The 14419-nt window shown below is 42.6% G+C and overlaps 1 protein-coding gene across 1 annotated transcript in view; it reads left to right on the forward strand.

Moving 5' to 3' along the window:
* The window catches only part of LOC120045214 (serine/threonine-protein kinase BRSK2), a 163706-nt gene that overhangs the window by 144831 nt on the left and 4456 nt on the right, over positions 1 to 14419 (forward strand). Inside the window, exons 15-18 of the mRNA XM_038990177.1 lie at positions 231 to 279; positions 4376 to 4499; positions 8727 to 8907; positions 9653 to 9742. Coding sequence (XP_038846105.1) covers positions 231 to 279; positions 4376 to 4499; positions 8727 to 8907; positions 9653 to 9742 — 444 coding nt within the window. The remainder of the gene's footprint in view (positions 1 to 230; positions 280 to 4375; positions 4500 to 8726; positions 8908 to 9652; positions 9743 to 14419) is intronic.

Consider the following 14419-nt stretch of genomic DNA (forward strand, 5'->3'; position numbering starts at 1 on the left):
GGTGTCACCAGTTAGGCCAAAACTCCGTCCCACCAAAACAGGCGGAAATTTCAGGCGGTCTTTTCAAACAGCTCTTACACCAAAAGGGTAGTCATCATCTTCACAATTTCACAGTAGTATTCCAACCTCGTAGTGTGGAAATGTATATCAAACACAGAAAAAACACATTTTTGACTGCATTGGGCCTTTAACCTTTCACTTTTGACGTTGTTTTCTGCCTCTCTCCACAGTTCCCACCCAGGAGGACATGTCCAGCCTCACGCCAGACTCTTCACCAGAGTGAGTGACCCAGGAAAACATAAATACAACGTTTGACAAACATTGAGGTAAAGAAAGAAAGTCACACACTCTAGATATGCTCCCAAACCCTGAAGAAGGCACTGTGTACCCGAAACGTTGTTTGCTATATCCATTAAATGTTTGGGAGCATAACTAGAGTGTGCAACTTTCTTTCTTGTTTATAGTTTACTCTCCTATAGTCAGCACATCTACAGAACATTTTTGGGTGTGCGTCAGCTTATGCCTTTTACTAAACATTTAGAGGTCAAGGGCCATAGGGTGGTGGTCTGTAGGTGTTCTTTCGGAGATCTAACGCAAGTCTTCAGGAAAATACCTGTCTTTAGTCATATTCCAGTTGACCTATTTGCTTATGGCCTTGCCTACACCTAGCGACTTGTTTTTTGAAATTATACGAGCAAAAAAGATTCAATTTTATTTGGAATGGCAGACCTATTTATATAATGAATATGAATTATGAGGGCAGAAATTATTAAATATTAAAGCATTAGACCTAAAGGCTTCAGTCATACAAAAGATGTACTTAAATCCGAACGGGTTCTTTAGCAGATTAGTAAGAATGTCTCACCCCATGTTCAAGAATGGCATTTTCCCCTTTATTCAGATTACAACCTCTCACTTTCGGTTGTTTGAAAATGAAATATTCTCAAGTATCGCAATTTTTTTAACAAGCCATAGAAAGTTTGTTGCAATTTCAGTTTATTTCACCAGAAATGACAGAACAAATATTATGGTTAAACTCAAATATACTGATTGAAAATAAAAAATATATATTTTTGGAGTAAAACAAAAAAATTGTATAATCTTTGTAAATGATATCATAAATAGGACTGTTACATCACACATGCAGCTAACAAAAATATATGGAAATGTCTGCCGTACTCAAAATGACAACCAACTAATTGCAGCATTACTGCAAAAATGGAAGTGGAAGGGGGAAAAAGTAAGGAATTTGTCTGTCAGCCCTGCATTAAAGACCAGAATCGGTTAAAGAAAATTGTGATGAATAAAAAAGTATACCAGTTTAATTTAAAGACCAAAAAATGTACAGCTGCAGAATAGTTGGGAAGAGATTTTTTATGTACCAATTCCATGGCACATAGTTTATGAACTGATATACCTAAACTACACTGCATTCAAAACTTTTTTTTCTATTTAAATGATTATACAAAATTCATACAACCAATAGAATGTTATATACCGTTTCTTTGGAAAGTATTCAGACCCGCTGACTGTTTCCAAATTTTCTTACATTACAGCCTTTATGCTGAAATTTACGATTTTTTTCCCCCTTATCAGTCTACACACAATAGCCCACAATGGCAAAGCAAAAACAGATTTGTATAAATTTTTGCTAATTTATTAAAAAAATTAAACACTTAAATATCACATTTACGTAAGTATTCAGACCCTTTACGGAGTACTTTGTTGAAGCACCTTTGGCAGCGATCACAGCATCGAGTCTTCTTGGGTATGACGCTACAAGCTTGGCACACCTGTATTTGGGGAGTTTCTCCCATTCTTCTCTGCAGATCCTCTAAAGCTTAGGTTGGATGGAGAGCGTTGCTGGACAGCTATTTTCAGGTCTCTCCAGAGATCGGGTTCAAGTCCGGGCTCTGGCTGGGCCACTCAAGGACATTCAGAAACTTGTCCCGAAGCCACTCCTGCGTTGTCTTGGCTGTGTTCTTAGGGTCATTGTCCTGTTGGAAGGTGAACCTTTGCCCCAGTCTGAGGTCCTGAGTGTTCTGGAGCAGGTTTTCATCAGGGATCTCTCTGTACTTTGCTCCGTTCATCTTTGCCTCGATCCTGACTAGTCTCCCAGTCGCTGCCTCTGAAAAACATCCCCACAGCATGATGCTGGCACTACCATGCTTCACCGTAGGGATGGGGCCAGATTTCCTCCAGACGTGACTCTTGGCATTCAGGCCAAAGATTTCAAGCTTGATTTCATCAGACCAGAGAATCTTGTTTCTCATGGTCAGAGTCATTTAGATGCCTTTTGGCAAATTCCAAGTGGGCTGGCATGTGCCTTTTACTGAGGAGTGGCTTCCGTCTGGCCACTCTACCATATAGGCCTGATTGGTGGAGTGCTTGGTCACCTCCCTGGCCAGGGCCCTTCTCCCCCGATTGCTCAGTTTGGCCAGGCGGCCAGCTCTAGGAAGAGTCTTGGTGGTTAAAACTTCTTAGTTTTCAGAATGATGGAGGCCACTGTGTTCTTGGGGACCTTCAATGCTCCAGAAATATTTTAATACCCTTCCCCAGATCTATGCCTCGACACAATCCTGTCTCGGAGCGCTATGGACAATTCCTTCGACCTCGTGGCTTGGTTTTTGCTCTGACATGCACTGTCAACTGTGGGACCTTATATAGACAGGTGAGTGTCTTTCCAAATCATGTCCAATCAGTTCAATTTACCAGTGGACTCCAATCAAGTTGTAGAAACATCTCAAGGATGATCAATGGAAACACGATGCACCTGAGCTCAATATCGAGTCTCATAGCAACGTGTCTGAATACTTATGTAAATAAGGTATTTATGTTTTTATTTTTAATACATTTGCAAACATTTCTAAAACCCTGTTTTCACTTTGTCATTATAGTGTATTTTGTGTAGCTTGCTAAGGATTTAGCAATTGCTAAGCTTGTTTTTGGTCGCAATCTGTAGAAACTATGAGAATAGAAAGGTTCAGAACTTTTTTGAAAAATCACAGCACAGTTGAAAAATATATGGCAAATAGAAATCAAAACTGGACAGTGTTCAGAGATAGATGGGAGGGTTGAGTGGAGCTGAAGGATGGGACAAAAAACAAACAAAAGATAACTATTGTAAAATATACGGTGTCGGTAAAACGCATATAATATGTATAAGCTGGAAGTAGAAGCCTAAGTGGTTTTGTCCATTAGTTTACTCAAATTAGCTGAGGGGTGGTAGGGTTAGGGGAAAATAATAAAGGAAAATATATACAAATATTTATATATTTATATTTATATATATATATATTATATATTTACAAAAATGATATATGGGGGATTGAAAATGATGCAGACAGTTACATTGATGGAAACCACAATCTATCTGCAATATTAAAGCTGATCCACCCCCTAAAAAAAGAAGAAGAAAAATAGGTCTCAGGCAAGGTCACTAGTGATTGTGATTCACTGATGTTGGCCCGTTAAGCTAATGTCTGGAGACACTTGTTCAGGAAGCTGCAGGTCTCAGGCAAGGAGATTCGTCACTTGATTGTGGGTCACTGAACCACCTCTGTTACATGCATGTGCATGAAAGTCAACTCATTCTACCTTTGGTGTTTTCGCCACTGGGAGAGTGACTATGTAAGGTACAGGCAGTAGGGATTCTGCTCAAGAGTCCTGTGTGAACAATCCCCACAATTATGCAGATTGGACTCTCCTTCCTGTTGATTGGGCTATTTTTAGGGAATTGTTTCCGCATGAATATTTTAGTGGTTTCGTTCCAGTTTGCTTCACAGACAGAGAGAGACACAGCTAGGGTCTGGTTGGATAGTTGGAGATGAGGCAGAGACGAGGAAGGGGCCTTGAGGTAGGTTAGTAGCAAAGGTAGTCAGGATGATGTCATTGCCATTGGGGACCAATATGAGGCTATTTGGACAAGCAGAGGGAGGAAGAGGGCTCACAGAACATGCACAAGGGTTGAAGTTAGATGACAGCGGGAGGTAGAAACAGAATAGCCTGGTTCAGATATCAATGTGCTTTAACCAACTCCTCTGACTATAATTGTCATGGCATACATTCTAGTCACCGGTTGGTTGAAATACACATCTGGACCAGGCTAGGAGGGACAACTTGATTTTAGATTAGAAGAACATTGAATGTAACACTACTCCCTTAAACCGTTTCTGTTCATTACCCTTACAGATCAGACAAAGCATGGTAAATGTTGCAATATGCAAATGAGCGTGGCACTATGTTAATTGTCCTCTCGACATGATGCATTAGTCTTCTCTCCAGCAGATACTAAATTAAGTGAGTGTGTGTCCTTCTAGTTTGCTGACATGTATGTGTCTGTGAGAATGCACCATTTTGTTCTCCCTCCCCGCAGGCTTGCCAAGAAGTCGTGGTTTGGTAACTTCATCAACCTGGAGAAAGAGGAGCAGATCTTTGTGGTGATCAGAGACAAGCCTCTCAGCTCCATCAAAGCAGACATCGTTCACGCCTTCCTCTCTGTAAGAGCTCCTCACCACTCCTTTTTACTCCTCGCCGCTCCTCTTTCTCTCCCTCTCCATCTACTGTATGTGTATCTCCTATCTCTCTCTCTCTCTCTCTCTCTCTCTCAAATTGTATTTGTCACATGCGCCGAATACAACAGGTGTAGACCTTACAGTGAAATGCTTACTTACAAGCCCTTAACCAACAATGCTTTAAGTTTTAAGAAAAATAAGTGTTAAGTAAAAAATAGAAAATAAAAGTGACAAATAATTAAACGGCAGCAGTCAAATAACAATACCGAGGCTGTATACATGTGGTACCGGTACAGAGTCAATGTGCGGGGACACCGGTTAGCCGAGGCAATTGAGGGAATATGTACATGTAGGTAGAGTTAAAGTGACTACGCATAGATAATAATCAGAGAGTAGCAGCAGTGTAAAAGAGGGGTCTGGGTAGCCCTTTGATTAGCTGTTCAGGAGTCTTATGGCTTAAGGGTAGAAGCTGTTAAGAAGCCATTTGGACTTAGACTTGGCACTCTGGTACCGCTTGCCGTGCGGTAGCAGAGAGAACAGTCTATGACTAGGGTGGCTAGAGTCTTCGACAATTTTTAGGGCCTTCCTCTGATATCGCCTGGTATTGAGGTCCTGGATGGCAGGAAGCTTGGCCCCAGTGATGTACCCTCTGTAGTGCCGGCAGTGATGCAACCGGTCAGGATGCTCTCGATGTTGCAGCTGTAGAATCTTTTTAGTCTCCTGAAGGGGAATAGGCTTTGTCGTGCCCTCTTCACGACTGTCTTAGTGTGTTTGGACCATGATAGTTTGTTGGTGATGTGGACACCAAGGAACTTGAAGCTCTCAACCTGCTCCACTACAGCCCCTTCAATGAGAATTGGGGCGTGCTCAGTCCTCCTATTCCTGCAGTCCACAATCATCTCCTTTGTCTTTGATCACGTTGAGGGAGAGGTTGTTGTCCTGGCACCACACGGCCAGGCCTCTGACCTCCTCCCTATAGGCTGTCTCATCGTTGTTGGTGATCAGGCCTACCACTGTTGTGTCATCTGCAAACTTGATGATGGTGTTGGAGTCGTGCCTGGCCGTAGAGTCATGAGTGAACAGGGAGTACAGGAGGGGACTGAGCACGCATCTCTGAGGGGCCTCTATGTTGAGGATCAGCATGGCGGATGTGTTACTACCTACCCTTACCACCTGGGGGCGGCCCGTCAGGAAGTCCAGGATCCAGTTGCAGAGGGAGGTGTTTAGTCCCAGGATCCATAGCTTAGTGATTAGCTTCGAGGGCACTACGGTGTTGAACGCTGAGCTGTAGTCAGTGAATAGCATTCTCGCATAGGTGTTCCTTTTGTCCAGGTGGGAAAGGGCAGTGTGGAGTGCAATAGAGATTGCGTCATCTGTGGATCTGTTGGGGCGGTATGCAAATTGCAGTGGGTCTAGGGTTTCTTGGATAATGGTGTTGATGTCAGCCATGACCAACCTTTCAATGCACTTCATGGATACAGACGTGAGTGCTACGGGTCGGTAGTCATTTAGGCAGGTTACCTTAGTGTTCTTGGGCACTTGGCTCTTTTCGGTCATAAGACACAGTGGCAGAAACATTATGTACAAAATAAGTTAGAAATAACGCGAAAAAACACACACAATAGCACAATTGGTTAGGGGATCGTAAAACTATTTGACTTGTTATTGTATGGAATTATATTTGAAAAATCCTGGTCTTCAAACATTGAAATCATTATTAGAGCTAGCACACAAAGTGATGGCTATGTTCATTGGTTTGTCCAGGAGGTGAAGTGGATAAATTCACTATAAAGCATCTGTGATTTATCTTTCGATTTACAGCAACTTTTAGTCAGTGCTACTGCCTCCATTTCCCTCTGCTGCTTTCCCAGTGAAGGGCAGTGTAATTGTGTAATCAGTGAACAGCAGCCTGCTTTTTGTAGTCTGCATATGATTGGTGCACAGCAGTCTGGTTTCTGACATTAAAGAGAGCCAAGGAAAGGACTTGATTGAGTCTTCTTAAGTTTTTCTTGGCCACGCTGTGCATAGCTGTGTCATTATAATGGTATATCAAAGCGTCAATACAGTCACGACAACGGATGGATACTGACTTTGACACTGACATGACACAACCATCATCGTACACTACAGTAGTTGGCTTGCATTAACCCTACACCTTGCCAATTATCTAACCTCTGCAATATTTCCCAGCAGGTTTGTTTTCGTGTATTTTCAAAGGCACCCTAGTCTCTGTAGCCCAACACTGCATTGTTGCTGTCTATTGTAATTGACTCAGAGTCTGATGGTCCCTAACAGCGGTGTGCTGTAGTGTAACAGAACCAGTGTTGTCTCTTCCTGTCTTGTCTTGTCTCTCTTTGTCTCTCCTCTGTATTTTAGCTCATATACAGTGGCTTGCGAAAGTATTCACCCCCTTGGTATTTTTCCTATTTTGTTGCCTTACGACCTGGAATTAAAATATATTTTGGAGGGGTTTGTATCATTTGACTTACACAACATGCCTACCACTTTGAAGATGCAAACAATTTTTTCTTGTGAAACAAACAAGAAATAAGACAAAAAAACTGAAAACTTGAGCGTGCATAACTATTCACACCCCCCAAAGTCAATACTTTGTAGATTCACCTTTTGCAGCAATTACAGCTGCAAGTCTCTTGGGGTATGTCTTTATAAGCTTGGCACATCTAGCCACTGGGATTTTTGCCCATTCTTCAAGACAAAACTGCTCCAGCTCCTTCAAATTGGATGGGTTCCGCGGGTGTACAGCAATCTTTAAGTCATACCACAGATTCTCAATTGGATTGAGGTCTGAGGTTTGACTAGGCCATTTCAAGACATTTAAATGTTTCCCCTTAAACCACTCGAGTGTTGCTTTAGCAGTATGCTTAGGGTCATTGTCCTGCTGTAAGGTGAACCTCCGTCCCAGTCTCAAATCTCTGGAAGACTGAAGCAGGTTTCCCTCACGAATTTCCCTCTATTTGGTGCAATCCATCATTCCTTCAATTCTGACCAGTTTCCCAGTCCCTGTCACTGAAAAACATCCCAAAGCATGATGCTGCCATCACCATGCTTCACTGTGGGGATGGGGATCTCGGGGTGATGAGAGGTGTTGGGTTTGCGCCAGACATAGCGTTTTCCTTGATGGCCAATAAGCTAAATTTTATTCTCATCTTACCAGAGTACCTTCTTCCATATGTTTGGGGAGTCTTCCACATGCCTTTTGGAGAACACCAAACGTGTTTGCTTATTTTTTTCTTTAAGCAATGGCTTTTTTCTGGCCACTCTTCCGTAAAGCCCAGCTCTGTGAAGTGTACGGCTTAAAGTGGTCCTATGGACAGATACTCCAATCTCCGCTATGAAGCTTTGCATCTCCTTCAGGCTTATCTTTGGCCTCTTTGTTGCCTTTCTGATTAATGCCCTTCTTGCCTGGTCCGTGAGTTTTGGTGGGTGGCTCTCTCTTGGCAGGTTTGTTGTGGTGCCATATTCTTTAAAATTTTTAATAATGGATTTAATGGTGCTCCGTGGGATGTTAAAAGTTTCTGATATTTTTTTATAACCCAACCCTGATCTGTACTCCTCCACAGCTTTGTCCCTGACCTGTTTGGAGAGCTCCTTGGTCTTCATGGTGCTGCTTGCTTGGTGGTGCCCCTTGCTTAGTGGTGTTGCAGACTCTGGGGCCTTTCAGAACAGGTGTATATATACTGAGATCATGTGACACTTAGATTGCACACAGGTGGACTTTATTTAACTAATTCTGTGACTTCTGAAGGTATTTGGTTGCACCAGATCTTATTTAGGGGCTTCATAGCAAAAGGGGGGGGGGGGAATAAATATGCACGCACCACTTTTCTTTTTTAAACAAGTTATATATTTTTTTCACTTCACCAATTTGGACTATTTTGTGTATGTCCGTTGCATAAAATCCAAATAAAAATCTATTTAAATGACAGGTTGTAATGCAACAAAATAGGAAAAACGCCAAGGGGGATGAATACTTTTGCAAGGCACTGTACATATTATTTTTCTCACTAGTCACACATGGTCTCTGTATTGAAACAGATTATTTTCTCTCTTTTTTTTCCTGTGTTCTCTCTTTGTTTTCGCTTTCTCTTTCCCACCCTCCACCTCCCTTTCCCATCTCTCTCCCTCTGCTTTCCTACCCCCTGCTTCCCACCTTTCCCCCACTCTCCCTCCCTTCTCCTCTCTCTCATATAGATCCCCAGTCTGAGCCACAGTGTGATCAGTCAGACAAGTTTCCGGGCAGAGTATAAGTCTACAGCCGGCCCTACAGTGTTTCAGAAGCCGGTCAAGTTCCAGGTGGACATCACCTATACAGAGAGCACCGCCGCCACCAAAGAGAACGGCATCTATTCGGTCACCTTCACCCTGCTCTCAGGTAACACACACAGACAGGCAGGCAGTTAGGCAGGCACATGCGTGCACACACACACACATTAACATACACACACAAACACTGTATACACACAGACACTTCCTGAATATGTACACACAAGTACAAGCACATACACCAGCTGATGCAAGCACCATTACACAGAAGCCTGGTGAGAAGGAGGACAGAGAAACAGAGACCTTTTCCCACCATAATCACACTGCACTTTAGTCCCTGCTGAGTCTCAAAGGACAACCTCTGGCCAATGACACTGGAGCATCATCTCCAGCCAAATATTCTGTGTTGTCTCTGCAGTTTCTCTGCTTATTCCCATGTGGATCATTTATGTTAAATTGATGTTGAACAGACTCTCATTTAATTCAGCTGAATTCCTTTGAGATTTACATGTGCCTGATTTAAAATTGAAGCTTCATTGAGGCTATTGTGAGAAAAATATAATGGAAATTATACCATTGTGTTCATAACATTTCATAACATCTTTGCGTTCTACTGGTGTGACATTGTGTGTTTCAACGTCACAAGCTTATTTTCTGTCAATCATTCTGGTTATTTTCAAAAGTATTTCTTATTTTTCAGTCAATCAAGTTCTAGGACTGTTTCTCTCTATTTCTCTCTCACTCCCTTCCTCCACCTCCTCTATATCTCTCTCCTCATGCTCTCTCTCTCCTCCTCACTCTCTACATCCCTCATTTTTCTCTCTGTCTCTCCCCCTCTCCCCCTCTCCCACCAGGTCCCAGCCGCCGTTTCAAGCGTGTGGTTGAGACCATTCAGGCTCAACTGATGAGCTCACATGACCAGCCCGGGGTCCAGCAGATCTCTGGTAAGTAGAGACCCTCACCTCTCCCCCCTCCACCCCTCCACTACCCCCCCCCCCCCCCCTCACCCCCCTCTCTCGGCATCCCTGTAGCTCACGGCAACGCCACAGTCACAGCGCGTCTCGACTCACACGCTTTGACACAAAGCATCTCCACGTGCATGGCGCAAACCATGGCAGATGCACCCGGCACCAACAAAGCAACAACGTTGGTATCTTCGAGACGTCACACTCTCTCCTGACTTTCTTGCATTCACACACCAGAGCTCAGTCATGACCTACACACACAGAATTTAATTAACCTTCCCATGTAGATAATAAGGACCAAAATGATGTAACACTTCAAAACTATCCCCCTCACATTAGCTCAGTACATGTATGTATTATATAGTTTGATATTCTGGGAGGAAGATGGGTTGACCAGGGAGGAATGGAAGAAAAGAAAGACAGAGTCACGTTCTGTTCTTCACTTGTCCTTGTTGTTTTTTTTATGTGCCTGTATTGTATTAACTTGGGGTTTCTTCACTTGATAACAGCACCCACTGCTGGTGAGACACGGTATTACATACATTACATAGAACATACTATAGAATTTAATAAGGCTAGAGCCATCTTCTTTACTCTTGGGACCAGAGTATGAGTGTGTGCAGGCTAATGTGGGTGTCCTAGTCTAGTGCTTTAACACCTGACTCAAATAATCAACTCATCATCAAATCCTTGGGGAAGTGTACAGGTGTGTTAAAGGGACATTTCTAAAATGTTAAACTTCCTATTCATCATCTGCAGCACCACCCCAACATCAACATACATGAAAAGTACATGTTTCTAGGTTTTGTAGTAAAAAAAAAGATAGATGAAGATAAGTGTTTCCAATTAAATCATCGGAGTGCATTTTAACCATTTATGAGTAGGCATTTTCTACTCATTGTCTACTAATTGGTTGATGATGTCATTTGTGATGTCATTGTTTACTACAAAACATAGAAACATGCCATATTCACATATGTTGGGGGGGGGGGGGGGGGGGGGTCTCTGGAGATAATGAATATGAAGTTGGATTTTTTTTTAAATTTCCCTTTACTGCTAGCAAGCTGGCCTGACACACACACACACACACACACACACACACACACACACACACACACACACACACACACACACACACACACACACACACACACACACACACACACACACACACACACACACACACACACACACCTACCTACTTCTTAGACCAGGAGTGAATAACACTGGTTTGACCCCACTCTCTAGTTCACACATTTAGCACACGTACCAGCTAGCAGTCTTAGCACTTTGACTGCCTTTGACTCACCCTGTCACAGATGGGAACTGTTATCAGGCACTGTATGCAACCACTTTCTCCATCAATAACTCATCCCCATCCCTCTTTAAATTGTTCACTGTATGCAACACCACAACCACATTCTCCATCAATAACTCATCCCCACCCCTCTTTTTGCTTTCACTCTCTTTTTCTTTCTTTCTTTCTTTCTTTTTCTTTATTTCTCGTTCTTTCAGTTTTTCTCTGTTTTCTTTGTCATCTGTCCATGTCTTTGTCTCTTTTTCAGGTTTGGGGTCAAAGGTTTTACCATATTCCAGGGAATTCATTGAAATTCAAGTTATGAATTGAAAAAACATAATTTCAAATAGTGGTTGATTTCCAATGAATTAACTGAAATTCAGTTGTTTTCCAGAATTAGTTGAGCTGGAATTGACCACAACCCTCTAGCCCTGTATTTTCTATCCCTTTTCTATCCATCTCTATCTTCTTCTTTTCCTCTCACCCTCTTTCACCTGTCAGTCCATCCCAGCCTGCTTTTGGTCGTCATCCACAGCTTCAATCTAACTGTACTTGTCAGAGAATCACAAAAATAACTGAATAACTGGTCTGGCATGCTGCGTGGAATGCACGGGTTTCAACCAGAGCCATAGACATTCTACACAGAGTCTGGAAACTGATCATCTATGTCGGCTCCAAATATTCCATGCATGTGATGGTCTTGGTCTTTTTGGTGCCAATATGGCCGCCTAGGTCATTCTGAAACTGAGTTTGCCTAACTCTGTGTGCCTATGGCTCTGGGGTGGATTAATGCACTGGATGCTAGATATCACACACTGATACTGAACAGTGTGTGCCACGTATGACAACGACACACTGAGGGCATGTGTTTTAGCCCAAAAACTATTTGACCAACCACAACCTTTACTAATATTAAATCAACCGCTAGTCTAATATTTGAAACAGATCTGTGCAATCTGTTTGCACTCACTCCTTCAGTGTCCGAGACCAGAGGGGACTGCATGCGGTGCCAAGTTTTAAGAGTACTATTAGCTACTACAGATGACACTCGTACTGTATGAATTCTGACTTCATTTGTACGTGTGAATATTTCATGGGGAAAAGATAGGCCGGTGTGTGTGTGTGCGTGTGTGCAAACGTGTGCGTGCATGTGTTTGTTTGCACAAATACATTTTCTCGTCCTTTTGTACTTTGAGTGCCCCCCCTCCCAAGTAGAATATTTCTAATCTCCCATCAGCTTTCACCCTACCCAGCTAATTTACCTCATAGATAAGAGATCGATCGAGAACAAGAAAGAGTTACCTACAGAGAGTCAGAGACCTATCCAGACAGACTGACAGACGGGTAGAGACAGAGAGAAACAGAAAGTCTGAAGAGAAGCAATGGAGGTAGACACCCACCCTCCCCCTTTAAAATGCACGGACTTTAAACATCCATGCAAAGTAAGAATAAGACTTCCCATTTGATGGGTTTTGATTCCAAAACGCAATGTTGGTGAATTGACATTAATTAAAACACATCTTGTGAAAGAGATAGAGCTGTTCTTTTTATTTTACCATGCCATGGGCTAGTGAAAATAAGACATTATCTTGTTGAAAATATTGCAAGGTAATTTTATTTTAGAGAATTGATTTATTTTAGACAAATAATCATGTTTTGTGGCAAAACGCTATATATCCACGCCAAAACACAGAACTCCAATAGATTAAGTATTCCGATTGGGTTTTAAACAGTTATATTCGGAAAGTATTCAGACCCCTTGACTTTTTCCACATTTTGTTATGTTACAGCCTAAAATTCAAATTGTGTTATGTTACAGCCTAAAATAGATTAAATCGTCCCCCCCCCCCCCCTGATTAATATACACACAATACCCCATAATGACAAAGCAAAACGTTTTTTAGAAACGTTAGCAAATTTTGCACATTTACATAAGTATTCAAACCCTTTACGCAGTACTTTGTTGAAGCGTTTTTGGCAGCGGTTACAGCCTCGAGTCTTCTTAGGGTATGAAACTACACAACACGACTCAGGATAAGACCCAGATGCAGACACAGGAGACAGACAGTTTGAATCTCAGATGTTTATTACACGACAGGTTGCAGGCAAATGGCTGGTAGCGCTGCACCTCACGGACCTGGTTCTCTATACCCCAGATGAGTGGAGACGCTAGACAAGAGGTAGGGAGGATGGACTCGGGATCCGACGGTGTAGCAGCGGGGCTATAGAGATGTGAGAGCGCATCCGGCTTCACATTCTTGGACCCCGGGCGGTAGGAGATGGTAAAGTTGAACAGAGTGAATAGCAGGGCCCATCAAGCTTGCCTATAGTTGAGGCGCTTGGCGGTGCAGAGATATTCCAGGTTTAATATATTCCAAGATATTCCAAGTTTAATAACAGCCATAATTCGTACTCATAGAAAAGGACCCATGCGCATTCATTTCAGACAAAGAAATGCTAAATGTATGTAAAGATTTATACAATTCTTCATTTGTATATACCAGCTGACACTATAGAGGTGTGTTAGAGAGTAACTGTGTACTCTGCTCCCAGATGTCTCTCAGCGGTCAGACACTCTAACCAGCAAACCCTCCAAGCGTGGTAAGAACCACTAAGACAATACTCACTGTTTCCCTGAATATGTAATCACAATAAAATACAAAATTAATCAAATACCCACTGTTTCCCTAATGAAATACTCACTCGATTGGCAAACAGCAAACTACTAGCCTGAGCCTCCCTCACTACACCTGATGACTCTTAACCTCTTCACCATCAACGCTCTATGGTGTCACTAATGCACAGCTGTGTGTGCGTGTGTGTGTGTGTGCGTGTGTGCGTGCGTGCGTGCGTGCGTACGTACGTATAATCCTTTGCATGGGGCTGTATGGCACAGTGTGCGTTGGGATGCACATTAATGTCCACTCCCCCTCCCGTCCATTCCATGGGTGAAACACATTGTAGACCATCAGTAACAAATGGCTATGTAGCACAAGAACAATGGTAAGTGATAGCAAGATGACATTGTGTAAGTATTTTGTGTTTGGTCAACAAAAAACCACCCACCTTTAAAAGGGCAGTTAGACTGATAGATTTCAAGAAAGTTAGGAGTAAACCTGTCTATGTTTGACTCTCAGTGCAACACTAAGGGTTGGCTTCGCAGGCCCAGATTAAGCCTGTTACTGGATTAAAAAGCACTTCCAATTTAGGATCCCCATTGAGCATGCTTTTTAGTCCAGGACAAGGCTTAAACTGTGTCCGGGAAACCGGCCCTAAAATTCCTCTTACTTGAAAGTGAAATTGGTTGTGTGATGAGTGATGTTATTGTGATGATGGCATGTTGTTCACATTGTCTGTGT

Source organism: Salvelinus namaycush, chromosome 1, assembly GCF_016432855.1.
Source record: "Salvelinus namaycush isolate Seneca chromosome 1, SaNama_1.0, whole genome shotgun sequence".
Classification (NCBI taxonomy): Eukaryota; Metazoa; Chordata; class Actinopteri; order Salmoniformes; family Salmonidae; genus Salvelinus; species Salvelinus namaycush.